Raw genomic sequence first — 27,532 nt, 5'->3', positions numbered from 1 at the left:
GTTTCACGCCACCCACCAGTCTCCTCGTGGCGTGCTCCCAGATCTTGACGTCTCCATCCAGCGCTGCCGTCACCAGCACGTCCCCGCAGCTGTGCAGCGCAGTGACCTTGGAACTGTGGATCTGAGGGGCACAGGCCGTGAAGGGGTTAACATGTAGGAACAGGAGGCCCCTGCCCCAGCCCAAAGGGGTTGCGGGATCGGCTGACCTGAGGGTTCACCCCAGTCTCGCCGCTTCCAGGGAAGAGAATGAACCCTCTGCCCCCCGGAAGCTGACCTGAGGCTACGGTCAGCCCGCACCAAGCTCAGCAGGGGCCAAGCCCCTCGCAAGGATGGGGATAGCTCACTGTCATTCGTTGCGCTGGGTGTTAACCCTGGACCCTGCTGACCACACCAATGACACGCAAGGAGGGAAACATCCGCTGGGCTGACAAGGGCCGCACCCCACCTAGTGGAGCAGACTGGGCTGCTGCCAGCAGGGAAGGAGGGATGGGCCCTGCCGGGACAGGGTCCCCAACAGAGATAGGCCCAGCCAGGGAGTGCTCACCCGCTGCTGCTGCCACCCCTCGCTGCTCCAGGACTCGGCTGCATCATCCTCCTCGCTCCACAGAGCCCGAGTCCAGAGCATCCCGTCGGAGCCGGCGAGGAGCAGGGATGAGTCTGCGAAGGGACAGAGCTGAACCTCCCGACTGCCCCTCATGCCCAACCCAAAGCCCCTGCTAGCCCTGCCCCCACACACTCCCGACCCGCAGCCCCCTGCTAGCCCAGCCCTGCCGGTGCCCCTCACTCCCGACCCGCAGCTCTGAGCCAGGACTCACCGGGGCTGAGCCAGGCCCTGCTGAACCAGCTGGAATCGGCGTCCTCATCCCGCTCCCAGAGGTGGATCTTGGCCTCCCGGGATTTCTCCAGTTCCTCCGACTCCTCCACCCTCTACAGAGCAAACAACACTGGTGTGAGCACCTGGATTCCTGGGTTCTCTGCCGGCTCAGGGAGGGGAGGGGCCTAGTGCGCTGGGGGGGGGGAGGGAAGGGGACTGGGCGCCCGGACTCCTGGGTTCTCTGCTGTGGGGCCTAGTGTGCTGGTGGGAGGGAGGGGGGCAGGGCTGGGCAGCAGGACACCTGGGTTCTCTGCCAGCTCTGGGAGGGAGCATTGGGGAAGGGGGGACAGGGCTGGGTGCCCAGATTCCTGGGTTCTCTGCCCAGTCACTCACCAGTTCGTACAGTCACTCACCAGTTCGTACAGGGTGGGTTCTTTCACCCCCTTCCACAGAAGAAGCCGCCCATCTGGGGTCACAGCCACATCAAACAGGTACTCAGGGGGGTCTGGAACCCAGATATCCGGGCTGACTAAGCTACAGGGGCAGAGACGAGGGTCAAACCCAGGAACATAGGGGGCTGCCCTCCCCCTGAATCCCCCATTCACCAAGGGAACTGCAGGGACCCCGCCTGAACCCCTCACATCACCGAAGGAGCCGCAGGCACACACACCCCCCCCACCTCCCGACTCACCAGAGGGGCTTCAGCACCGCCTGGTGGACTCTGAACAGCAGCACCTCCCCGTTCGCCAGCCCCAGGACCAGGGAGCCGGGGGGCCCGGCTGGCCCCATGCAGGTAACGGGAGCTGCCACCTCCCCCAGGGAGCGCTCACGCTCCAGGCTGAGAGAGAGAGAGAGACGCGGTCAGTGTGGGGCCCAGGCCAGCTGCTGCAGAGACTGGTACGGGAAACGGGACCTCGGTGGCCCGGGTCGGTAGGGCATGGCCCTCCCCCACCCCCCGCTCCCCAGGGAGAGATGGGGCCAGGAAGGGACCCAGGCATCCAGCTTGCCCCGCCCAGCTCACCTGAGGGTCCCGGTATTGGGGTCGCCATGCAGGCCCCACAGCCAGATGCTCCCGGCCGCCGGCGCCACCAGGAGGCTGCAGGAGGAGGCGAAGCCGAGAGCACAGACACTGCGCGAGCCGGCCTGTGTAGGAGGGGAGTGAGTGGGGGTTGGACTGAGGCCCCCCCAGCCGCCCTGACAACCTCCCTCCTGCCCCCCATCTCGCCCACTCCATCTGCCTTCCCCCCTCCCCTCCCCTCCCCAGCCTCCCACCGCACCCCCCAGCCTCAGGGGGCAGCCCCATCTCTCCAGTCCCCCCCTCAACATACCTGCACTGTGGCCAGGGCCTTGGCCTCCCCCCACACAATCAGCTCCCCACACTCCCCGCCTGACACCGCCAGCGTCCCGTTGGGAGACCAGGCAAGGGCAGAGATGGCCCCACGGTGCCAGCCAGGACCCTCGGCACATCCTGCCAAGAGAGAGACAGGCTGGGAGCCAGGACTCCTGGGTTCTCTCCCCTGCTCTGGGAGGGGAGTGGGGTCTAGTGGTTAGAGCAGGGCTGGGAGCTGGGAGCCAGGACTTCTCTCCTGGCTTCGGGAGGGAAGGGGTATCCGGTGAAGGAGTCTCTTACCCGTTTGCCAAGGCGCTGCCCACACGTGCACAGCACCATCTCCTGACACTGTCAGGACGCGGGCGGCAGCCGGGCTCACGGCAGCACCACACACCGGGGCGCTGTGCCCCACCAATGCCCGCGGGCGGCCGAACTGCAGGCAGGAGAGAGAAGTGAGTGGGGGGGGGAGGGGCAGCCAGTGCCCTGGGGCAGGGTCTCCATGGGGGGGGGGGGGGGAACAGCCCCCAGGTCCCATCTCACCTCCAGGGGGCTCCAGAGCTGCACCCGCCCGTCGCATCCAGCCATGGCCACCACGAAATCGCCGTCTGCAGGAGAAGAGCGACACAGAGAGATGGGCACTGGGGGAGAGCAGAGGGCACTGGGGGTCAGACCCGCACCGGGGTGTGGGGGGGCGGCAGCGCCTGCTCACCTGCTCCCATGAAACCAGCGCCCTGGTTCACCAGCCCGGGGTGCGCCGGGAAGCGGGTCAGCTCCACGCCCAGCATGTCCCATGCTGCCAGCGTCCCATCGCGGCCCACCGCCAGCACGCGCCCGGCCTGCATCGAGAGAGGGGGTGAGGGACGGTACCAGTGCCCAAGGTGCCCCCCCATGCCTGGCACCGTGCCCCCCCCTCCCCTCCCTCAGGTCTGTACCATGGCCAGGACAGCACTGACGGGGCCGCAGTGGGGTAGGAACTCGCGGAGCCGCTGGCCAGTTGCCGGGTCCCAGAGCCGTACGGTGCCATCGCTGGAGCAGGACAGCTGCAGGGGCAGAGGAAGGGGACAAGTCAGGGAGGAGCAGAGGGAACTGCCTCCCCCCGCCTCCCTCCCAACTACCCCCCTCACTCACCAGCAGGGGCCCGACCCAAACGCAGCCACTGAGCCAGTCGCGGTGGCAGAAGGGGAGCGAGCGCCAGAGGGGGGGGGCTCCCGGGGTGGGGCCCCCCACGTCCCAGCACAACAGGGTCTGCGGGGACACGGGCTGGTTAGACGAGCAGATACAGCACGTCTGCTCCCCCCGCCTCCCAGTGCCCATCTCACAGCATGGCTGCCCCATGCCTGCCCCGCACCGCCCCCTAGTGCCCATTTCACAGCACGGCCGGCCCACACTGCCCCCTAGTGCCCATCTCACAGCACAGCCACCCCACACTGCCCCCTAGTGCCCATCTCACAGCACAGCCACCGCATACCGCCCCCTAGTGCCCAACACACCACACTGCTGCCCCACACCGCCCCCTAGTGCCCATCTCACAGCACGGCCACCCCACACTGCCCCCTAGTGCCCATCTCACAGCACAGCCGCCCCACACTGCCCCCTAGTGCCCAACACACCGCACTGCTGCCCCGCACCGCCCCCTAGTGCCCATCTCACAGCATGGCCACCCCACACTGCCCCCTAGTGCCAGTCTCACAGCACGGCCACCCCACACTGCCCCCTAGTGCCCATCTCACAGCACAGCTGCCCCACACTGCCCCCTAGTGCCCAACACACCGCACTGCTGCCCCACACCGCCCCCTAGTGCCCAACACACCGCACAGCCACCCCACACTGCCCAACACACCGCACACACACCCCTCACCTTGTCCCTGCCCCCCGTGGCAAGGTGCCGGCCATCGGGGCTGAAGGCGCAGCAGGTAACAGCGGCCGCGTGGCCCTGCAGGACGGCCAGGGGGGCTGGGGAAGGGTCCGGGAGGGCCCGTCTCAGTGTCTCGGCCAGCCACAGGCAGATGGTGAAATCCTCTGGGGGCGGGAGGAAGGCTCAGACTATGGGCCCCAAGACCCCACCCCCACCCATCCCATCCTGCCCCCCACCCCATAATCCTTGGGCACCCCCAGCCTCACCAATGATACCCAAATCTCCCCCCCACAGATCTGGAAACACCCTGCCCCCAGCCCCTCCCCACATCCTGCAAGCGGCCCCCCTCCCCCCATCCGTCCCCCCAGCCTTACCTGAGGCAGACGCCAGCAGCTGGGGCGAGGCGGCTAGGCCCAGCACGGCCCCCTTGTGCCCCCGCAGCTCCCACAGGGGGCAGGCCAAGCTGCTCGCCAGTGCCCAGCCACGCAGGGTGCCGTCCCTGCTGCCTCCAGCCAGCACGGCATCTCCGAGCCAAGCCAGGCTGGGCACCGCCACACCCCCTACTGGGCAGCGCCACCCGGCCGAGCCTGCGGGGAGAGCGAAGAGTGAGGGGGGCCGACCCCACAGGGAACTCAGGAGTCCTGGCTCCCAGCCCACACCCTCACCCCAGGAGTCCTGGCTCTCAATCCCCACCCAACCACAGAACCCAAGACTCCTGGCTGCCCAGAATGGAGGAGTCCTGGCTCCCAGCACCGCCCACCCCCATCCACTAGATCTCATTTTCCCCCACAAGCTGGGACAGAACCCAGGCGTCTGGACGCTTACCCCAGGGGGTGCCGTAGACCCAAACATCATCTGAATGGTGCCCCACAGCGAGTAGGGTGCCGGCGGGGTTGGGGGCCACACAGAGGGCTGGAGAAAGCGGCCCTGAGCCCAGAGCGCCCCGGGCACGGCCCAGGTGCCCTGGCCAGAGCTGGACCTGGGCCACAAATCAGGGGTTAGTGCTGTGCCCCCCCCCACCTCCACCAGTGCCCCTCACTCCCGACCCACAGCCCCTGCTAGCCCAGCCCCCCTCCCTGCCGGTGCCCCTCATTTCCGACCTGCAGCCTCTTCTAGCCAAGCCCTGCCCCCCTCCCCGCCGGTGCCCCTCACTCCTGACCCACAGCCCGCTAGCCCAGCCCTGCTCCCCTTCCCGCCGGTGCCCCTCACTTCCGACCCGCAGCCCCTTCTAGCCCAACCCTGCCCTCCAGCCCTGCCAGTGCCCCTCACTCCTGACCCACAGCACCTTCGAGTCCTCGCCCGCCGTGAGGAGGACCTGGCCCCCGGAGAGAAACTTGACCTCGGAGACGAAGCCCTGGTGTGCTGGGAACGTGGCCAGGCTCACGACCTCCCGCCAGGACCAAAGATGCACTGTCCCGGCCAGGCAGCCGGACGCTAGCATGGTGCCCGCAGGGGAGAAGGACACGGCGCGGACGGAAGTGTCATGGCCTGAGAGAACCTGCAGGGGGAGCCAGAGTCACAGCCCAGCCTGCCCCACCAGTGCCCCTCACTCCCAATCCGCAGCCCCTGCCAGCCCAGCCCTCCCGGTGCCCCTAACTCCCGACCTGCAACCCCTGCTAGTCCAGCCCTGGGCCCCCAGCCCTGCCAGTGCCCCTCACTCCCGACCCGCAGCCCCTCCTAGCACAGCCCTGCCCCTCCTGACCCATACCGAGCTCACACTCCGGTTCTGCAGGCCCAGGATGGTCACAGCGCCGTCCCAGCCCCCGGTGGCCACCAGCTGCCCGTCGGGGTGGAAGGCAGCACAGTTCAAGGGGCAGGAGAGATCCAGCTCCCAGGTCAGGTGCCCCTGGGCAGAGTCCCACAGCTGGGAGAGACAGGAACAGCAGGTCAGAACAGGGGCCAGGCACCCCGACCTCTGGATTCTCTCCTGGCTGGGGGAGGGGAGTGGGGGCTAGTGAGTAAAGCGGGGGGGGAGGGGGCGGTGACTATAGCCAGTACCTTCAGGTGCCCATCCAGGGAGACGCTGGCCAGCTGTCTGCGATCAGGGCTGACGCAGCAGTCTGTGACCTGGCCCTGGTGAGCATCAGTAGCCAGGAGCCTGGAAGGGAGAGAGATTCATGTGGTGTCCCCACTGTTGCCCCCAAAACCAGCTCCCCCGCTGCCCCCCAGGCCAGACCACAGCCAGCGCCCCCAGAGGGGCAGCCCCCCTGGCAGTACCTGCTGCCCTCACGCAGGCCCCAGGTCTCCAGTCCCCCAGCGGAGGTGCCCAGGCAGAGGGTCCCATCAGCCAGGAAAACGCAGGCCGAGATCCCAGTGCCACTGCTCAGCAGGGTCTTCAGCTCCTGGGGGAAAGGGGGGGGGGGTGAGACTGCAGAGCCCCCTGCCGGTCCACCGGCTTCCCCTGCCCCCCAGCTTGTCCAGCCCCCAGCTTGCCCCCGGCCTGTCCCCAGCTCCCCACCTCCCCATCCTGCCCCTGCCCCCAAACCAACCAGTCCCACAGTGTCCTCCCATGGCAAGAGAGCCCCTGAATCTGCCCTGCCCTCTCCCCCGGTACCTGGCCACTCTGCATGTCCAGCAGGTGCAGGGTCCCGTCGGTGCTGCCCACGGCAGCCTGGCGCCCGCAGGGAGAGATGGCCACACAGGTGGGGGATGTGGGCAGGGCCAGGGCGACGCTAGGGGTGGGGGGAGAAGATCAGGGGGGAACGAGGCCCAGGAGCGGACAGGAACCCAGTGCTGCCCACCCCCAGAGCTCAGAGACAGGCAGCACCCCCACCCAGGACACCGTGCCCCCAAGGGACCCCTCCCCTCCCCCAATGGAGCCCCCCAGTCCCACAGGGACCCAGCCCCTCCCCTCCCCCAGGGTAGAGATACGCAGCCCCCCCTGCCAGGCTCCCAGCCCTGCAGCCCCTCCCCCCCCAGTCCATGGGACCCACACACCCCATCCCCCCCAGGTCACAGGAGGGTCCCCCCAACCCAGCACAGGCGCCCCAGGCTGTGGACCAACTCAGCCGGGAGCAGGGCCGGAGCCCAGCTGAGTGGGAGCCCTAGAGGGCAGGCGCCCGGGCCCGTGGTGAGGCCTGGTGGTGAGACCCGGGGGCTGGGCGGGAGGGGTGATGGGTAGGGAGTCATGGTGAGGAGCAGGTGGGTGCCCGGGGGCTGGGCGGGAGGGGTGATGGGGAGGGGGTCATGGTGAGGAGCAGGTGGGCACCCGGGAGGAGGGGCAGGCATCCAGAGGCGGGAGGAAGGGAGGGGCCCTCCCACCCACGGCGGCCCCATTACCTGTCAGGGTGAGGGGCGTCCTGGGCCTTGTTGCGCCAGAGCAGCAGGCGCCCCTCCGGTGGGGCCAGGGCCTGGGCCTGGGCGCCCAGCGAGGAGCCATCAGGCGCGTTGGCTGCCAGCTGGGCCAGGAGCGATGGGTTCTCAGAAAGCAGTGCCGCGCCCGCCTGCACCATCGCCCGGAATGCGCCCACCTCGCCCGGGGGCTGGGCGCTGCCCGCTGTGGGGAGAGACGTCTGTGTCAGGGGCACAACAGCCCCCAGCACCCTGGGAGCCCCCCAGCAGCCCCCAGCACCCCTATTTCAGCCCCTGGTAGCCCCCCCCACACCTCCCATTCCCCCCGGCAGCCTCCAGCCCCACTGGGAGCGCCCCCGGCAGCACTGACATGCCTCCCATTCCCCCCACGGCAGCCCCCAGCCTCCCAGGACCCCACAGCAGCCAGCCCCTCCCCCCCCCCGCCATTACAGCAAGGCACCTTCCCATGCCCTTGTGGACAGCCCCCCCTCCGCACAGGGCTGGCTCCCGACTAGCAGCCCCCGGAGGTGCCCCCCACGCCCAGGCCACCCCGCTCACCGTGCAGGGCATAGGCCTGGCCTAGCACAGGCAGCAGCCCCAGGCGGACGTGGGCGGCCACGAAGCGCAGGTCCGTCAGAAGGGAGCCCAGGAGGTCGGGGCATCCAGCGCAGACCTGTCGGGACAGCGGGGTCACTCGGGGGTGCTGCCCACCCAGCCCCAGCCCCTGCTACGCTAAGCCCCACCCCCTGCCTCCCGCCTCACCCCACCCTATGCCCAGCCCCCCACCCAGCCCTGCTCCTGCCCAGCCTCTGCCCACCCACTTCCGAGTTCCCCACCTCACCCCACCTGCCCAATCCTGCCCACTGCCAAGCCCCGCCCCTGCCCTCACCCAGCTCCCCCCCCACACCGCCCCCCAGTGCCCCATACCCACCAGGTGGTAGGGCAGAGCCGCCAGGGGCCCAGCCTCGCTGCCCTGGAAGCTCCGGGACACGTCCGGGTCGCAGAGTTTCCAGAGATGAGCTGGGGATGTGGGGGAGACTGTCACTCACAATGCTCAGCACCCCCCGGCCAGGGGGGGTCACAGGCCCAGCCCAGACACCACCCCAGGGCCCCCCACGGGGCGACCTCCTGACCTGCTATCAGAGCGTGAGCCGCTCGCTCCAGGCCCGGTTCCTTCAGGTAGCGCCGTTCTACCGCCATCCGCAGGGGGGCACCGCAGAGGTGGAGCCGTGAGCCGGGGGCCTCCGAGGGGGCCCCACACACCCCCGCCAGCCTGGGGGGACAGACGGGGGACAGAGAACACTGGATTCCGGCCAGCGACGGACTGCGACAGAGCTCGGGGCCAGTCCTGGGAGCCTGCCAGAGCCGGAGAGAACCCAGGCATCCGGGATCCCAGCCCCCAACCCCCACTCCCCTCCCAGAGCCCGAGAGAACCCAGGAGTCCGGGCTCCCAGCCCTCCTTCTCTTACCACTAGACCCCACTCCCCTCCCCCGGCCAGGAGAGAACCCAGGCGCCCTGGCCCCCACTCACCCCCTCAGGCTCCTCATCAGGGAATAGATCGGGGCCTTGGGGATGGTCGCTGCGCGGCCCCCAGCAGCCATGCCTCCCTCCCAGGTGACAGGCGCCCCGCCCAGCTCCCTCCACATGGTGAGCACGGCGAGGAGATCGCGCTCCAGCAGGCCTGCGGAGGACAGAGGAGCGAGGGTCAGGGACACATCTCCAGGGACTCCCATCCCAGGGACGACTCGCCTGGTGCTCAGATGCAGCCAGCTCTGGGGCGCAGCAGCTGGTAGCAATGCCGATTAACACCCCCCAGCACCTCGAGCTGTCTCTTACCGTCTTTGCTGGCCCAGAGGGCGGCGACGGCTATGGCCACTGGCTCAGCCCCGTGCTCCTGCTCCAGGCAGCCCAGCATGTGCTGGAGCAGGGCAGGCAGCGCCGGGGGCAGCGTTTGGATCCTCTCCGAGACCTGGAGGGAGGGACACAGGACCCTGAGGGGACCGGAGAGCCCCGTGCCACGGGCCGGGATGCCTGGGTCCCCTTTTGTCCCCATCCCTCCCCTGGGGTCCCTAGAGGGCAGAAACCCACGCCGGTGGCTCAGATGCCTGGGTCCCCTTCCATCCTGGCCTCTCCCTTGGGGTCCCTCGCGGGAACAGATCTGTGTCATCAGCCGGGATGCCTGGGTCCCCTTCCGTCCCGGTCCCTCCCCCGGGGTCCCTAGAAGGGGAAGCCCTGCACCACCAGCCCAGATGACGGGGTCTCCCTGCGGGGCTGAGGCACCTTTTCATAGACGGTGAAGGCTCGCAGATCCTGGGTGAGCAGCGCCAGGTAGAGGGGCTGCTGGGCACCGCGCTTCAGTAGCACCAGCCGCATCTGGAGAGAGACAGACGGGGTCTCAGCAGGCAGGGAGCCCCTGGGCAAAAGCCAGTGCCCCTGCCCCACCCAACCAGAGCAGGAGAGAACCCAGGAGTCCGACCCCCAATCCACCCCTGCTCCAACCACTAGACCTCATTCCCCTCCCAGCGCTGGAATAGAACCCAGGAGTCCTGGCTCCCAGCCCCCCCGCTCTAACCACTAGACCCCACGCCCCCGCCAGAGGACCCAGGGATCCGGGCACCTCCCCACCTGGTTGTTGAAGGCCGTCTCCTCCAGCTTCTTGCCGTACAAGGCGAGGTCCCGGCGGACCAGCCCAGCCCGGTCGCAGGGGTCCAGGGACCCCAGGGGGATGATGACTGTGTCCGCCCGTCGCTGTAGGGAATCCAGGAGTCCGGAGCCCTCGCCGATGCTCAGAACCAGGCTCACGCGCTGGGGGGAGAAGAGAGGAGCTGAGTGGGTGGTTGGGTTGGCGGGAGGGGGGTCCCACGGGCAGGGGGGGCTCGACTTACCGGGGGCAGCCGCACCGGAAGCCAGTCGGAGACGGGCTGCCCACTGTCCCCGTGGATCTGGTCAGCCCCATCGAGCAGCACGGCCAGGCGCTGGGCTCCCCGGAGCGACCCGGCCACCGCGGGCAGGAGGGCCTCCAGACAGCACACCAGCCCCCTGCAATGGACAGGCAGGGATGGGACCCAGGCATCCTAGGGCACCCAGCCCCCCAGCTTTAACCCCTAGACCCCACTTCCCTCCAGAGCTGGGAGAGAATCCAGGAGTCCTAGGTCCCAGACCCCCTGCTCTAACCACTAGACCCCACTCCCACCCAGTGCCAGGAGGGAACCCAGGAGTCCTGGCTTCCAGCCCCCCCACACCCTTGCTCTAACCACTAGATCCCACTCCCACCCAGGGCCAGGAGGGAACCCTGGCATCCTGACCTGTAGCTGGCGGGGGGCGGGGCCGTCTGGCCCAGCAGACGGCTCAGGCGGGCACACAACTGGCTCAGCACTACCCTGGCGCTGGCCTGGTCCGGCCGGGCCCCGGTGAAGTGGGAGATGACCAGGCAGCGGGTGGGGGAGGCGTCCCGGGCCGGGGGATGGGCGCTCAGCTCCCGTGCCAGCGCCGCCTGGGGAAGGGACAGTGAGTCAGCTGGGGGCGGGGCCTCTCCAGGCCCCTCTCACCACAACCCAGCACAGCCAGACCCCACCCACTCCAGCCCCTCCCCCTCCTCCAGGCCCCTCTCACCTGGCCTAATGCAACAGACCTGACCCCACCCCCTCCTGGCCCCCAAGTCCCGCCCCCTCCTTCAGGCCCTTCCCACCAGGCTTTATGCAGCAGACCCACACCCCGCCCCCTGCAGGCCCTGCCTACAATCCATCACCAAGCCCCGCCCCTTTCTGCCCCCAGACCCCTCCGCCCATTGCCCATTGGGTGCCCCAAGGCCCCTCCCCTCAGGCCCCATGCAGACCCCTCCCCCCGGCCTCACCATGAAGACAGTCTTGCCATCGCCAGGCGCACCCATCACCACGTAGAGCCCGCCCCCTGCCCCGCGGCGGGGGGGCCGGCCCTCACGCACCCGCCCGGCCACGGCACCCAGCAGCTTGCCCCGGGCACAGAACTGGCGCTGCTGGAAGTCCTGGAAGGCATCTTGCAGCTCTTGCCCCTCCTCCTCCTCGCCCCCAGGGGGCTCCGACTCAGCCTTGAGGTGGGGGGCAGAGACAGGCGTCAGCATGGAACCCAGGAGTCTGGGCTCCCAGCACCCTCCGTTCTAACCACTAGGCCCCACTCCCTCCCCGCCAGGGACAGCGAGTCGCGTTACCTGGAGGAACTGGCGTTGGAGGGCGCCCCACAGATCCTGCAGCACCCGGGCCCCAAACTCCTCCAGCCCCTTGACATACGGCCGGCCCTGGGCCACGCCGCCCCACTGGCAGGAGTACCTAGGGGGAGAGAGCAAAGCCATGAGGGATATACCGTGGGGCCCAGCGATCCCACCGCACCCACCAATCTCCCGGCCCATTACCTGCTGACAGATGCCACCCCCAGGTGCTGGCCCAGATGCCCCTTCAGATCTGCCATCCGGTGCTGAGCATCCTCTGACTCTGCCACGAAATCTGCCCTCCAGGCTTCCGGCACGGACCTGCCCCACCACAGACAGGTCAGGGGCCCCATGTCCCGTTCCCCAGCCCCCTGTGCCAACTAGTACCCCACCCTGGGGCCGGATCAGCACCCCCTAGAAGGGACAAGCCCCATTCCCCAGCCCCCCACCATGAGGCTGGATCGGCACCCCTTAGAGGGGAAAGGCCCTGTTCCCCATCCCCCTGAGCCAAGCAGCCCCCCACCATGGTTCCGGATCGGTGTACACTAGAGGGAAACGGCCCCATGTCCCATTCCCTGCCTCTCCCCCCCAAAACCAGCCAATCCTTGCCATGGGGCTGGATGGGAGCCAGCGCCCCCTAGAGGGGAAAGGGTGCAGAGTTACCCAAGGAAATCTGGCTCGCGGAGGTAGAAGAACGCCTTGGCAGCAGAACCGGAGTCGCGCCGACTGCTGAGGAACTGCATGACCTCCAGCTCGGTGATGGAGCGGCCCCGAGGGTACGACTTCACCTGCGGCGACAGCACACCGGACTCCATCATCAGCCCCCAAGTGGTGGGATCGAGACTGTTACCCGGAGGGATCCCACTGCTCCCACCGGTCGTGCCACGAAGCGAAGGCCAGCCATGCCAGCCCACAGGCAGAACAGCTCTCAGGCAGGGTTGGACTAACAGGCATCATGGGGAAGAAACACACCTGGGCCATTGTGAAGTGGGATGCCCGGCTTCCCCCAACCGGAAGGCTGGGGAGGTCTTGGTCTCCGCCATGGGTCCGTGCGTCTGTGAGCCCCACGCTGAGTGGACACGGCCAGCAGGCCCAGGCCAGCGCCAGCCACAAAGAGCTTTGTGCTGAGGTGAGCCTGGATCCCAACGCACCCACCAACCTCAGCGGAACTAGGGGATTCCCATTGACCTTGGCCACCTCTGAGGCTCCCGTCCCTGGATGCAACACTTCTGGAGCGTGAAACTAGGCAGCATGTTTACAGGCCTGCACCCTCTCCTGTGCTTCACCCCATCACCGGAAGGGATCCCACTGTTCCCACCAGCACTATTCTGAGACACCCAAGCTCTGTCTCTACCCCGGGGTACAGGACACCCTGGCAGGCTCCGAGATGCTATGAAGCCAGGCATGGGCTGACAGAATAACCCCTCCAGTGGCTTTATACTGTCCTAGTGGGAGCGATGTCACCACTACACCAATTTCACCAACTACTGGAACCCTCCCTGGCGTAGTGAGAGCAGCACATCAGCTGGCCATGGAAAAGACATCACCATGCCTCGCGCCCATTATTGCAGGCCACTCCCCAGGCTGTCCAGTCCTGAGAGGTGTGACTCAACACGGGGACGTGGGTGAGATGGCAGAACAGCAATGCCAGTAGGTACCGGAGGCGGCTGTGCAGGGTGCCCCATCCCACCAGTATAGCGACTGGGCAGACTGGGCGAGGGAGGCTGCAGCACTACACCCAATCGTCCAGAGTAAATAAAGCAAAATCCCACTTCCACCAACTGTGAAGGAAGGCTCAGCGGCCAGGTTCCGGCAGGCGAGGGGGCTGCAGGGCGGTGTCAGCCACCAGCTGGGTGCAAGGGGCACTGTCTTCTTGTCCCCCCAACCCCGATACAACTGACATGGTGCTGGCAGTGCTCACCCACTCGTACTGGGGGGCGTCCGGCAGGGAGTATTCTCTGGGTACATAGCCGTAACGCTCCCCCAAAATGCCCACAAAGAGCTGGCTCCGAGCCACCTCCGAGAGGCACAGTTCCAGCTGCCTGTATGGGGAAAGAGACCGGGGTCAGCACCAAGGGGGGTCCCCCACCCCAGCATGGCACCACCCAGCTCCCCGACTCAGCACGGTTCCCCCCAGACTCCTCTCAGCACAGCACCCCCTGCCCCAATCCCTGCAGCAAGACACCCCCTTCCCAGGGCCACCCAGAGGATTCAGGGGGCCTGGGGCAAAGCAATTTCAGGGGCCCCTTCCATAAAAAAAAGTTGTGATACTATAGAAGACTATATTCTCGTGGGGGCCCCTGCAGGGCCTGGGGAAAATTGCCCCACTTGCCCCTCCCCCCCGCCCGGTGGCCCTGGGAAAAATAAACATTTAAAAACCTTCCACATCTCCGCACAAACCCAGTTTTGAGTGCTAAAAGGCACTAAAGCTCATTAAAAGGGTTGGACAAATAGTTTCCTTCAAAACTTTTTTTGGATCAAAAACTAGGAGTTTTTAAATAGCAGAAAAAAAATCATGGACAATGTCTGCTTTCCTTCAAAATTTGTTGTGGGTTTTTTAATTGAAAAGCTGAAATTAGTCTGCCAAAACCTGAACATGGTTTGGGGTTTCACAAGTGTGTGGCCAAATATTTGCTGCTTGCTGTGTTGATTGTTTAAAGAAACAATAAAAAAAAATCTGCTTAAAAAAATCCAAAACTTTTGAACCACCTCAGCTTGTGACCAAACGCCTGAGCCCATCCAGTCAGAGACTTCTCCAGGTTTCTGATACTCCGCTGGCTTCCTTGACTCATATCCCGGGAGGGAGGAATGGGATAGCTCAGTGGTTTGACCATTGGCCTGCTAAACCCAGCGTTATGAGTTCAATCCTTGAGGGGGCCACTTAGGGATCTGGAGCAAAACTCAGTACTTGGTCCTCCTAGTGAAGGCAGGGGGCTGGACTTGATGACCTTTCAAGGTCCCTTCCAGCTCTAGGAGATAGGATATCTCCATTATAAAAAAAAATATCTGTCTCCATAACTTTGGGTTCATTTAGGTAAGAACATGAGAATAGCCATAGTGGGTCAGACCAAAGGTCCATCCAGCCCAGTATCCTGTCTACTGACGGTGGCCAATGCCAGGTGCCCCAGAGGGAGTGAACCTAACAGGTAATGATCAAGTGATCGCTCTCCTGCCATCCATCACCTCCCTCTGACAAACAGAGGCTAGGGACACCATTCCTTACCCATCCTGGCTAATAGCCATAACCTCCATGAATTTATCTGTTTCCTAGAGACTGGCTCCATAGGGTCCCTCACAAACTGGAGACGGTTACTGTGGGTTTGTCTTTAGTATAGCTTATGTACATACTCCATGAACTGAGAGCATTTGAGCTTGTTCCAGAATTTGGAATGAGCCTATGTTGTGAAAACTGAAATGCTCAAAATAGCACATGCATGGGAATGGACACAGGGTGCTAAAATTAAATTAACTCAGGGGTTCTCAAACTGGGGGTCAGGACCCCTCAGGGGGTCACAAGGTTACTACTGGGGGTCGCAAGCTGTCAGCCTCCACCTCAAACCCTGCTTTGCCTCCAGCATTTATAATAGTGTTAAATATATAAAAAAGTGTTTTTAATTTATAAGGGGGGGTTGCCCTCAAAGGTTTGCTCTGTGAAAGGGGTCACCAGTACAAAAGTTTCAGAACCAATGAATTAACCCCTCTGGAGCCTCGGGGAATGCAGGGGAGAGGGGTCTCCCTTGGTAGGGTTGGGAAGGAGGTAGGTGGAGTATGATATTGCTCTTCTCATGTGATCCCTCCCCCATGGCTCTCTTGGGTCTATCACTGTTAATCTAAAGTGGCTAATTTTAAATGAAGCTACCCTCCCCTGACATGAATCTCCCTATGGCACTGAATGTAGACTATAATTTGGCATTTGAGAAGTGAAAGGGATGGCAGCCCTAAGGGAAAAGATAACAGCTTGGCTCTTTGTGTTAACTAGCTGTCTGCAAGCCTCAAACTGCTGAATGAGATTTAAGGTAGGGAAGGCTGTGCCTCCCCAAACAGCCTGGCCCTGCCCCCTATCTGACCCCCCACCCACTTCCTGCCCCCCTCAGAATCCCCAACCCATCCTGCTCCTTGTCCCCTGACCGCCCCCCCAAAACCTCCCCAACCACCACCCCGGGACCCCCCCCCCCTGCTCCCTGTCCCGGACCCCTATCCACCCCCCGCCGAGTCCTGACAGACCCTCGGAATGCCCACAATCCAACCCCCCGTTCCCCGTCCCCTGACCGCTCCCCCCAGAACCTCTGCCCCCTCCCTGTCCCCGGGACTCCCTGCCCCTTATCCAACCCCCCCCCCCCCCGGCCGCCGCCCCCTTACCATGCCGCTTACTCCTGCCTCCCTCCTCTCCTGGAGCCTCAGTGCGCCGCGTCCAGGAGCCACCTGGACACTGTTGCAGCGGCATGGCTCCAGCGGGACCTGAACTCAAACCGCTTGGCCGCAGCTCGCAGCCCCGCCCCCTTACCACGTGGCTCCGAGCGGCAGGAGCTCAGGCCCCGCTGGAGCCACGCCGCTTTAGCTCTGTCCAGGGCAGCTCCTGGACGCGGCACGCTGAGGCGCCGGGAGATGGGGGAAGGCGGAGGCGGGGGGGAGCCTCCAACATTCTCCTGCGGGGCCCAGGGCAAATTGCCCCTTCCCCCCCCATCTGGGCGGCCCTGCCCCTTCCCCCCCCCGAACCCTCCGCCCACAGGGTGGGCACCCACCGCTCCTGCCGCGCCTCCTGCTCGGTGATGCCCCAGCGCAGGTCGATCTCCTGCAGCGCCAGGTGGTGGGGGGCGGCGCGGGCGCGCAGGGCGGGCAGCACGGCCTGGAGCAGCACGTCCCGCTCGCCCTGCATGTCCCGCACCGGCGACGAGATGAACACGCGGATGCTGCGCCACCTGGAGAGGGACCCATCAAACCCTGGCCGGCGGAGCCCAGACCAGCTCGGCCCAGCCCCCACACCAGCCTCTGCCCCCCCGATGGACCCCTGTCACCGCGCTACTGGCCCCTGCCCCCCGATGGACTCCTCTGTCACCACCCCACCGGCCTCTGCCCCCCCCATGGGCCCCTCTGCGACCCCCCCACCGGTCCCTGCCTCCCCGATGGGCGCCTTTGCCACCACCCCACCGGCCTCTGCCCCCCGATGGGCCCCTCTGCCGCCTCCCACCGGCCTCTGCCCCCCGACGGGCCCCTCTGCCGCCTCCCACCGGCCTCTGCCCCCCGACGGGCCCCTCTGCCGCCTCCCACCGGCCTCTGCCCCCCGATGGGCCCCTCTGCCGCCTCCCACCGGTCCCTGCCCCCCGATGGACTCCTCTGCCACCACCCCACCGGCCCCTGCCCCCCCGATGGGCCCCTCTGCCGCCCCCCACCGGCTCCTGCCCCCCGATGGGCCCCTCTGCCGCCTCCCCGATGGCCCCCCTGGATGGGTCCCTCTGCCACCCCCCACCGGCCCCTGCCCCCCCGATGGGCCCTTCTGTCGCCACCCCCCACCGGCCCCTGCCCCCCCGATGGGCCCCTCTGTTAGCACCCCCCACCGGCCCCTGCCCCCCCAATGGGCCCCTCTGTCACTGGCCCCTGCCCCCCCCATGGACCCCTCTGTCACCCCGCCACCAGCCCCTGCTCCCCGATGGGCCCCTCTGTCGCCTCCCACCGGTCCCTGCCCCCCCCATAGGCCCCTCTGTCCCCCCTCATCGGCCCCCCACCGGTCCCTGCACCCTCAATGGGCCCCTCTGCCCCCTAATAAGTCCCTACTCCCCCCGGACTGGTCCCGCCCCCCGCATCCCCTGCCTTTCCCGATGGGCCCCTCTGTCCCACCGCCACCAGTCCCTGTCCCCCCCATGGGCCTCTCTGTCACTACCCCACTGGCCCTTGCCCCCCCAATGTGTCCCACTGTCCTACAAGCCCGGTTGCCTCCCCTGGATCAGCGCCAGACCACCCAACCCGGTCCCTCCCCCTCCAGCTCAGCCGTAGACCCCACCATGACCCCCTCCCACATGCCAGAGAATCAGTCCCCCGCCCACTCTCTCCCCACCCCCGACTGGCCGCGGGCCCTGCCGACCTCTCACCTGCTCCGGGGGGCGGGGGCCAGGGCAGGAGGGGTGGGGGAAAGCTCTGGGTGCCTGCGGGGCGCCCCCAGCAGGGGGGGCAGTCCGTGGATCTCGTCCATCCTGCCCACATGCTCCAGCAGGCGGGAGGTGCCGCGCACGGCCAGGAACCTGCGGGGGAGGGAGGGGGACGTTGCGGTCTGTATAATTTTATAAAAATATGCTAATGAGTGAATATAATGTAACTGGAATATGCTTCATGCAAAACGTCTCTTGTAAGGTATCATTACAAAGCTTATAATCTACTGAGTGTGATCATCCTATTTGTATAAATGTATCACTCTTGTATCTGAAACTAGAAATAGGAAATATAACTCTGAGGGCCTATTGTAATTATGCAAAGTGTGGGCCATTAATGGTGGTTTGGAATCTTGATGACTCCCATTAACCAGGACAATTGTCTGCAGGTGGCTCTGTTTTACCTGTAAGTCTCCTTGTATGAGGGTACGTCTTCACTTACATCCGGGTCCGGATGTAAGCAATCGGTTTTCTGAGTTCGATTTATCGCGTCTGGTTAAGACGCGATAAATCGATCCCGGATCGATCCCGGAAGTGCCCCGGATCGATCCCGGAAGTGCTCGCCTTCGACGCTGGTACTCCAGCTCGGCGAGCGGAGTACGCAGCATCGACGGGGGAGCCTTCCTGCCGCGTCTGGACCGCGGTAACTTCGGACTAAGGTACTTCAAATTCAGCTACGTTATTAACGTAGCTGAATTTGCGTACCTTAGTCCGAAGTGGGGGGGTTAGTGTAGACCAGGCGTAAGTGTGTGCTGGCAAGTGGGCAATGAAGTATTGGAATCCATCTTTAACCTGGTGTCTTTCCATTGAGAAGGAGGGGGTGGAAACCCAGAGAGGGACAGAGGGTTCCCGCCTTATGCAAAAGATATATAAAGGGGTGGAACAGAACAAAGGGGGTGGAGGAGCCATCATGAAGAATCCCCTAGCTACCTCCTGAGTTGGAACAAGGGCTGTACCAGGGGAAAGAATTGTGCCCAGGCCTGGAAGGTGTCCAGTCTGAGAAAAAGCTTACTGAAGTATCTCTGAGGGTGAGATTATCTGTATTCAGTTTGATTAGACATAGATTTGCGCATTTTATTTTATTTTGCTTGGTGACTTACTTTGTTCTGTCTGTTACTACTTGGAACCACTTAAATCCTAGTTTTTGTATTTAATAAAATCACATTTTACTTCTTAACTAACACCTGGGGGAGCAAACAGCTGTGTATCTCTCTCTATCAGTGTTATAGAGGGCGAACAATTTATGAGTTTACCCTGCATAAGCTTTATACAGGGTAAAAGGGATTTATTTGGGTTTAGAGCCCATTGGGAGTTGGGCATCTGAGTGTTAAAGGCAGGAACACTTCTGTTAGCTGCTTTCAGGTAAACCTGCAGCTTTGGGGCAAGTAATTCAGACCCTGGGTCTTTGTTGGAGCAGATGGGAGTGTCTGGCTCAGCAAGACAGGGTGCTGGGGCCCTGAGCTGGCAGGGAAAGCCAGGGGCAGAAGTAGTCTTGGCACATCAGGTGGCAGCTCCCAAGAGGGTTTCTGTGATCCAACCCGTCACAGGGGGCAGTTACAAACTGGCCCACATGACACCCCCTGCCCGCCCCCCTCCCGGTAAGGCTGAGACTCACCTGAGCACCTGCTCACTGAACCCAGCCAGCTCCACCTCGTCCGCGGGGCCCCCCTGGCACCTGCAACAACACGGGCAGAGCCGCCTCAGCCGTGGGGCGCCCCAGGGAGCTCCCCCGACACTCCCAGAGCCACAGGGAGCCCCCACCCCTCCCCCAAGCCACAGGGAACCCCCACCCCCAGGGGATCCCCCTTCCCCACCCTTAGGGAATCCCCACTCCCCTCACCCAGAGCCATGGGGAGCCCTCCAGCCCCAGCCCCCGAGTCCCAGGGATCCCCCCTCCCCCTCCGAAAACCACCAGGGAACAGCCCAGGCAAGGACCCAGAAGCCCCCACCCCGCAGGCTACAGGCAAGGAATGGGGGGGGGTCCTTGCCCCCGAGGGGTTACAGTGGGGCGGGTTCATACCCCCTGGGCTCCAGGCAGAGGTTCACGAAGAGGCAGTGGGGGACAACACGATCCCGCATCAGCCGCAGGGCGGGGCCGGCCAGGGGGGCCTCTGAGCTGTGGCTCAGCACGAGCAGGGTGTCCACCTGGGGGGCGGGGGGGAGATACAGTCAGTCTGTGCCCAGCTGTGGGCCCCCACCCTCAGCTGGTGCCCCCCTCACTCCTGACCCACAGCCCCTTGCCAGCCCAGCCCCAAGCCCCTCCAGCTCTGCTGGTGCCCCTCACTCCTGACCCGCAGCCCCCTGCTAGCCCAGTCCCCCACCCCCCAGCACTGCCAGTGCCCCTCATTCCCCACCCACAGCCCCTGCTAGCCCAGCCCTTCCTCCCTCCAGCCCTGCCAGCGCCCCTGACACCAGATCCGCAGCCCAGACTCACCGGCTCCCCACGAGCCACCAGGTCCCAGAGGACATCGCTGACGGTGCTGGAGCCGCTGCTCGGCTCCATTGTGGCCTGGGGAAGAGACGGGGTGAGACGCAGAGCCAGGCTGGGCTGGGGGAGAGCGAGTGAGTAGGGACGGGGGGGCTCTCACCTGGACCTGCTGGTACAGGCTCTGGACGTTCTCCAGCAGCGACCCGGCCAGTGCCTGCACCTCCTCCCAGTGGCCGCGGCCATACAGCACCAGGCGCGCCCGCTCTGCCACCGCCCGGCCCATCAGGCCCAGCAGCAGGGCCACCTCCAGCGCCTAGGAGAGATGGGGGACTGTGAGCCGGGCACGGCCCCACCCACAGGGCACTGCTGGGAGGTGAGTGCAGCACCCTGCCCTACCCCCAACCCCCACAGGGCACTGCCAGGGGTGAGCGCAGCATCTCGCCCTGCCCCCCACAGAGCACTGCCAGGGGTGAGCACAGCACCCCACCCTGCCCCGCACCCCCAAAGGGCACTGCCAGGGGATGAGCGCAGCATCCCGCCCTGCCCCGCACCCCCACAGGGCACTGCCAGGGGGTGAGCACAGCCTACCCCCTCCCCCCCGACTCACTGTCATGGGCTCCGGGCGGAGGCCGCGCAGCTCCCGGGACCGGTGGTAGGGCGTCGTCATGGCACTGGAGGTGCAGCAGAGGATGAGGGTGCGGCCGGGCAGGGGGGGCAGGTTGTGCCGGGCGGAGATGCGGATGGCGGCATCCAGGGCCGAGTGATAGCGGACCAGGAGGGCGGGGTCGGGGCGCAGCTCCCTGGTGGGCACAAGCTGCTGCTGAGCCGCTGCCCGGCCCCCCATCCTGCCCGCTGCCCAGCCCCCCCCACAGCCTGGCACCCCCTGCCCAGCCCCCCCATCCCGTCCCCTGCCCAGTCCCCCTGCAACCTGGCACCCCACCTGCCCCCCCACAGCCTGGCACCCCACTGCCCAGCCCCCCCATCCCACCCCCTGCTCAGCCCCCCTGCAACCTGCCCCCCCCCTACACACAGCCTGGCACCCCACCTGCCCAGCCCCCTGCCCAGCCCCCCTGTGGCCACTCCCAGGAGCCAAGCATGGGGCTCTCACCTGGCCTTCTGCAGCCGCTGCTTTTCACTCTTCACCGCGCGGAAGAGGATGGGGATGGACAAGGCCGCGCGTAGCTCCCGGCGCGTCCAGGGCGGCTGCCCCCACACCCCGGGCAGGGCCCCCGGCTGCTTCTTTCCACGTCTCAGCAGCGCCCGCAGCAGCTCCACGTTAGAGGGGCAAGGGCTGTCTGGAGGTGTGTGTGGGGGGGAGAGACACAGTGCCCCTCACTCCTGACCCGCAGCCTCTGCTAGCCCAGCTCTGCCTGTGCCTCTTGCCCGGGGTGGGCAAACTACGGCCCGGGGGCTGCATCCGGCCCTTCAGACGTTTTAATCTGGCCCTTGAGCTCCTGTCAGGGAGTGGGGTCCAGGTCTTGCCCCGCTCCGGGGCTCCAGCCAGGGGAGCCGGGTTGGGGGCTTGCCTGGTTCCGTGCGGCTCCCGGAAGCAGCGGTATGTCCCCACTCTGGCTCCTATGCAACCAGGGTGCTCCGTACACTGCCCCCACCCCAAGTGCTGCCCCCACAACTCCAACTGGCTGGGAACCACAGCCAATGGGAGCTGCAGAGGTGGCGCCTGCGGATGGGGCAACACGCAGAGCCGCTGGGCTGCACATTCATGTAAGAAATGGAGGGGGGACATGCCACTGCTTCCAAGAGCTGCTTGAGGTAAGCGCCTCCCGGAGCCTGCACCCCTGACCTCCTCCTGCACCCCCAACCCCCTGCCCCAGCCCTGATCCCCCTCCTGCCCTTCGAACCCTTCGGTCTCAGCCCAGAGCATCCTCCTGCACCCCCAACCCCTCATCCCCACCCCAGAGCCTGCACCCCCAACTGGAGCCCTCACACACACACCTGCACCACAACCCCCTGCCCCAGCCCGGAGCCCCTTCCCACACCCTGAACTCCTCATTTCTGGCCCCACTCCAGAGCCCGCACCCCCAGCCGGAGCCCTCGCCCTCACCCCCTCCCACACCTCAACCCACAGTTTCATGAGCATTCATGGCCCACCATACAATTTCCATACCCAGATGTGGCCCTCAGACCAAAAATTTGCCCACCCCTGCTCTTGCCCCTGGTTGTTCGGGGTCTCAGTGCTGTCAATGAATCACAGTTAACTCCCGTGATTAACTCAAAACAAATTAACAAAATTAATCGTGATTCATTGCAGTTCTAATCGCACCGTTAAACAACAGTACAGTAGCAACTGAAATGTATCAAAGATTTCTGGCTGCTTTTCTACATTTTCAAATGTTTTGATTTCAATTACCACATGGAAAATACAAAGGGCTCCCTTTAGATGATTATTTTTGATTACCAATATTTCTCTTCACCTCATACAAGTGCCGTCGTGCGATCTCTGTACAAATGGAGAATTATGTATAATAATAACTGTGCTCAGAAACCAGCCAGTGTAAAACTTTAGAGAGCCTCCGAGTCCGCTCAGTCCTACTTCTTGTTCGACTGATCGCTCAGACAAACAGGTTTGTTACAGTTGCAGGAGATAATGCTGCCCGTGGATTTACACTGTCACCTGAAAGTGAGAACGGGCATTCGCATGGCACTGTTGTAGCCGGCATGGCAAGGTATTTATGTGCCAGATGCGCTAAACATCTGTATGCCCCTTCATGCTGAGACATGTAGCTTTTTCTACTGTGCAAATATTTGTAATCTAAACTAATAATCTCACACGAGCCCCGGACATTTTGTCTTCTGCATTGTGGGTGCAATCGCTAGATTTGTAAATGGAGGAAAACAGCCAAAGATATTTAGGATATGTTTCAGTTGCTATTCGATCAGTAACGGTGCAATTCAACCTGCCATGAACCGCGACTTTTTTTTTTAATCTCGCGATTCATTTGTGTCACCGCTTGGCAGCCCCGGTCTCACTTTTCTTCTTCAGCTGCTCCTCCATGTCCTGGATGACTTTATTCGCAGCCAGGAACTGGAAGGGGAACTGCCGGCTGCGGATGATGGACTCCTGGAAATTGGGGGGGGGGTGTGTCAAGGTGGGGATCCCAGCAGCCCCCCACCCCACTCCAGCCATCCCATCTTGGGGTGGGGGGGGTATGGGATTTTGGGGCCGTATCTCACTCTGGGGATCTGAAAGGGGGGGAATTCAGGGTCCCCGGGGCAGTATCTTGCTGTGGGGACCTGGGGGGGAATTCGGGGACCCTGGAGCCGTATCCCGCTGTGGAGACCCTGGGGGGAGGGGGAATTCAGGGTCCCCAGGGCCGTATCTTGTTCTGGTGACCCAGGAGGGGGGAATTCAGGGTCTCCTGGGCAGTATCTTGCTGTGGGGACCCTGGGGGGAGGGGGAATTCGGGGTCCCCAGAGCCATACCTCGCTCTGGGGACCCGGGAGGGGGGAATCAGGGTCCCCAGGGCCGTACCTTGTTCTGCAGCTGGCTGAGCACTCGCCGGTGGTGCCGCTCACTCACCCCGGCCCGGATGATGTTGCGCAGGTTCCTGAGCATGGCCATGAATGGCAACTTCCCCGAGTCTGCGAGGCAGAGCCCAAAGCACGGTTAGGAGACCACCCCACCCACAGCAAGGGGGCGCTGTATCCACAAGGGTGCTGGGCTGGCTGCTGCTTCCAGGGGGCACTGGGCCCCACTGGCCACATTTATAGGGGTGCTGAGCCACCTGCAGCCCCCAGGGGGTGCTGGGAGACCTGTGGCTACCACGGGGTGCATTCCGGGGGGCCCTTATCCCCACGCAGGCCCCTCGTTGCCCAGGGGGGCAGAGGCCAGCTCCTCATGGAGTCTCTTTGTGCCACAGTGGTACCCAGCCAGCCCATGGGCCAATCAGAGACCGGTGCCAGGCCCCCCACTCTGCCCCGAGGCTAGACTCTCCTCGGGGGTGTTACGGCACTGAGCAAACCCTGCTCCAGCTAGGCTGGCCACCTGCCCCACGGCAAGCCCAGCCAGCCCCACACATGACCTGTCTCCCTGCACTTAACACTAGCTCGCACCCTCTGGGAAAAGAGCTAACAGTGCCACCTGGTGACACCTAGACACACTCAGGGCACCACTGGGGGCAAGCGCAGCACCCCATGAAGCCCCTCCTTACCAATCAGTTCCTCCCAGACCGCAGCCTTGTTCCCGCGCTGGCTAAGCTGTCGGTCCCAGGTCTGGGGCTGCGGAAGTTTCATTCGGGTCCCGGCCCGGGCGGGGTCCCAGGGCCCTGGCAGGTGGCTCCGGGAGAAGGAGCTCAGGTCCGAGGGGTACCTGGGGAGAGGGGGGAGCAGCAGAGACAGGGTGGATCCCAGCAGGGCCTACAAGGGGGCGAAGGGCAAGCCAGGACTCCTGGGTACTGTGCCACCTCTTGGGTTTAGGGGATAGAGAGGAGGAGGGGCTGGGAGCCCTCTCCAGGGCTCTCACCTGCAGCCCAGCAGACTCATGACGTGCTGGGCCGGCTTGGAGATATGCAGCCATCGGATCAGCGCCTTCAGGGAGAAGGGCTTCGTCTCGCGCGGCTCCTGGGATGGCTGACCACTTTCAAACTGCAGGAGACATCAGCAGAGAACCCAGGAATCCTGGCTCCCAGTCCCCTGCTCTAACCCACTAGCCCCCACTCCCCTCCCAGAGCTGGGGACAGAATCCAGGAGTCCTGGGTTCCGGCCCCCCTGCTCTAACCAACTAGACCCCCATGCCCCTTCCAGAGCCGGGGACAGAACCCAGGAGTCCTGGCTCCCAGACCCCCTGCTCTAACCACTAGACCCCACTCCCCTCCCAGACCAGGGGACAGAACCCAGGAGTCCTGGATCCCACCCCCCCGCTCTAACCACTAGACCCCAGTCCTCTCACCTTCATCTGAAGCTTGCCGAACGCTTGGCGCAGCCGGAATCTCCTCGTCCAGGGCAGAGGTCTCTGGGAGGCAGCTCCAGTAGGAAGAATTGGCTGGCAGCACTGGGGCCAGAGCACAGGACTCCTGAGTTCCCTCCCTGGCTGGCGGGACCGCGGGCGCCCCCTGGCTTTGCCACGGCTCTTGCGCGAGTTGTACTTGGCCAGCTGGTAGGCATCAAATTGCTGGAACTTGTCTGCCAGGCCGGTGCGGAGGCAGCGGGGCAGCGGGGCCAGAGGGCGCCCTGCGCTCGCCAGGCTCTGTGAGGGAGAGGGAGACGGATCAGTGCTGGCCAGCAGGGGGTGGCACTGGCCAGCGGAACTACCCGCCACTGGGGTTGAGCCGGGGTGGGAGCCGGGTACCTGGAAGAGCGCCACCACCTGGGTCCAGTCGGAGGGCAGCTGCAGGGTGGCACACAAGTAGCGGCGCAGGTGGGGCCGGCAGGGCGGCAGCCAGGCCGCCAGTGCCAGCAGGAAGTTGGCCGTTGCCCGGATGTTCAGCTCCTGGCGCGTATACAGGGCGACCTGTGGGGAGAGAGGGGAAACTGAGGCCCGGAGCAAACCCAGGCGTCCGAGCTCCCCTGCTCTAACCCACTAAAGCACACTCCCCCTCCCCAAGTCCTGGCATAGGGCACCAGAGACCACCCCCCACCCACTCGAACTGCTTGTCCCCTGCCCCGTACATGGGGGGATTGAACCCAGGCATCCTAGCCAGCAGCCCCACCCCCCAGTACCTTAAGGATGAACTCAGGCTCCAGCTGGGCCAGCTCCTCGCACAGCTCCACCAGGCGCCCACGCGTCGGGTCACTGGGGGCCCCCAAATCAGACTCCTCCATGAGGGAGCAGCACACCAGGTTCACCAGGGCCAGCTGGGGGGGAACAGGGAGCAGGGATGAACCCAGAAGTCCCAGCTCCCAGCCACCCTCCGCCCATCCACTAGACAAGGGGTGGGCAAACTTTTTGGCCCGAGGGCCACATCAGAATTGCGAAACTGCATGGAGGGCCAGGTAGGGAAGGCTGTGCCTTCCCAAACAGCCTGGGCCCCGCCCCCTGACTGCCCTCCAGATCCAACTGCCCCCTGCTCCCTGACTGCCCCCCCAGCTGCCCCTTATCCAACCCCCCCACTCCCCACCCTGTTACCATGCCACTCAGAGCAGCAGGACTGGCAGCCTTGCCGCCTGGCAGCGCTGGTGGCACAGCGAGCTGAGGCTGCGGAGGAGGGAGGACGGCAGGGCAGGGGCCGGGGACTAGTCTCCCCGGCCGGGAGCTCAAAGGCCGGGCAGGACGGTCCCGCGGGAGGATGTGGCCCGGGGGGCCGTAGTTTGCCCATCTCTGCACTAGTCCCCACTCCCCTCCCATAGCCAAGGAGAGAACCCAGGAGTCCTGGCTCCCAGCCCCCCTGATGTAACCACTACATCCCACTCCCCTCCCAGAGTTGGGAGAGAACTCAGGAGTCCTGGCCCCCCACCCCCATCTCTTACCTTGTGCTCTCTCAGGTGCTGCTGGGGGCCCTTCCTGGGAGGCTGCTGGGCGCTAGGGTCCCTCTGCCCCAGGTGCTCCGGGCTTGGCTCAGCCGGCAGCTCTGACAAGGTGTACTGGGGCAGCGAGCCGGAAGGGTCGGGGGCAGCATCGGCCCGCTGCGGGGACAGCGGGGGTGACCCACGGGGCTGGGGACCCCACACAGTGCCCCCTGCCCTGACCACCCCCACCCCAACTGTCCCCGCTCAGCGACCCCCTGCCTTGACCACCCCGACCACCACGCCCTACAGCCCCTCCACCCCACAGCCCCTCCTCAGCATCACCCCACACACACACACACTTCACCCCCTCCCTCTGACTGCTACCAGCGTCCCTCCCCCTGGGATTACCCCTTTTGGTGGTCAACAGTGGAATTGCAGCCCCGTGTGCTTCACAGCTACCATGAGTTGGTGCCCGGTCTCAGCCCGGTGCCCATCTTACCCAGGGCGGCTCCAGCTCCTCGCTGCGGGCCGGGGTCCCATCCTCACCTCCAGGGGCAAGGGGCGCCCGGCTGGGTGTAGAGACGGGGGCAGACGCCAGGCAGGGTGTGGTGGTCAGGGAGCTCAGCCAGGGGGCAGGGGGCGGGAGAGGGCGGAGAAGCCGGGCCCTGGTCTCCTCTACCCAGGCTGGGAGAAGGGGGCTGTGGCCCCCCAGGAAAGGGTTCTCCAGCCAGCAGGAGGCAGGGCTGGGGCGGAGGGCGGGACCCGGAGTTTTCATGGCTGCAGCACCTGGAGAGAGAAGAGTGAGATGAGAACCCAGGAGTCTGAGAGCCCAGTGAGGCCACGCTCCTGCTCAGAGCCGGGAGAGAACCCAGGAGTCCTGGCTCCCAGCCCCCGCTGCTCTGAGCACCAGACCCCATTCCCCTCCCAGAGTCGGGAGAGAACCCAGGAGTCCCGGCTCCCAGCCCACAACGCACTCCAAGGGGGGGGGGGGAGAACATTGTCCCCCTCCCTTGCCCCAGACCTGCCCCGGCTCCCACATCAGAGGGTCAGGAATGGGGGGGGGTCACAAAGCAGGGCCCGGGGGG

General features: G+C 64.9%; 1 protein-coding gene across 1 annotated transcript; it reads right to left on the bottom strand.

Moving 5' to 3' along the window:
• Window positions 1-3: 3 nt before the first annotated feature.
• On the bottom strand, window positions 4-27,222 carry LOC135886755 (telomerase protein component 1-like). Its single transcript, XM_065414537.1, has 45 exons — window positions 26,947-27,222; window positions 26,469-26,624; window positions 25,722-25,856; window positions 25,351-25,512; window positions 24,952-25,248; window positions 24,526-24,647; window positions 24,215-24,372; window positions 23,536-23,645; window positions 23,034-23,124; window positions 21,154-21,340; window positions 20,653-20,845; window positions 20,206-20,358; window positions 20,052-20,126; window positions 19,638-19,762; window positions 19,233-19,292; window positions 17,561-17,710; window positions 16,217-16,393; window positions 13,396-13,516; window positions 12,138-12,262; window positions 11,679-11,795; window positions 11,478-11,595; window positions 11,145-11,357; window positions 10,597-10,784; window positions 10,177-10,330; window positions 9,917-10,096; window positions 9,572-9,664; window positions 9,128-9,260; window positions 8,822-8,972; window positions 8,424-8,563; window positions 8,222-8,310; window positions 7,849-7,963; window positions 7,279-7,495; window positions 6,554-6,671; window positions 6,217-6,341; window positions 5,998-6,097; window positions 5,708-5,863; window positions 5,285-5,497; window positions 4,825-4,978; window positions 4,374-4,586; window positions 4,003-4,163; window positions 3,273-3,389; window positions 3,077-3,184; window positions 2,854-2,980; window positions 2,685-2,749; window positions 4-63 (listed from the first exon to the last, which is right to left on the bottom strand). The coding sequence occupies exons 1-45, from the start codon at window positions 27,220-27,222 to the stop codon at window positions 4-6; spliced, it is 6,498 nt and encodes a 2,165-aa protein (XP_065270609.1).
• Between the last annotated feature and the right edge of the window lie 310 nt (window positions 27,223-27,532).

This window comes from Emys orbicularis, chromosome 12 (genome assembly GCF_028017835.1).
Source record: "Emys orbicularis isolate rEmyOrb1 chromosome 12, rEmyOrb1.hap1, whole genome shotgun sequence".
NCBI classification, from domain to species: domain Eukaryota; kingdom Metazoa; phylum Chordata; order Testudines; family Emydidae; genus Emys; species Emys orbicularis.
This window is presented reverse-complemented; position numbering and strand designations above follow the sequence as displayed.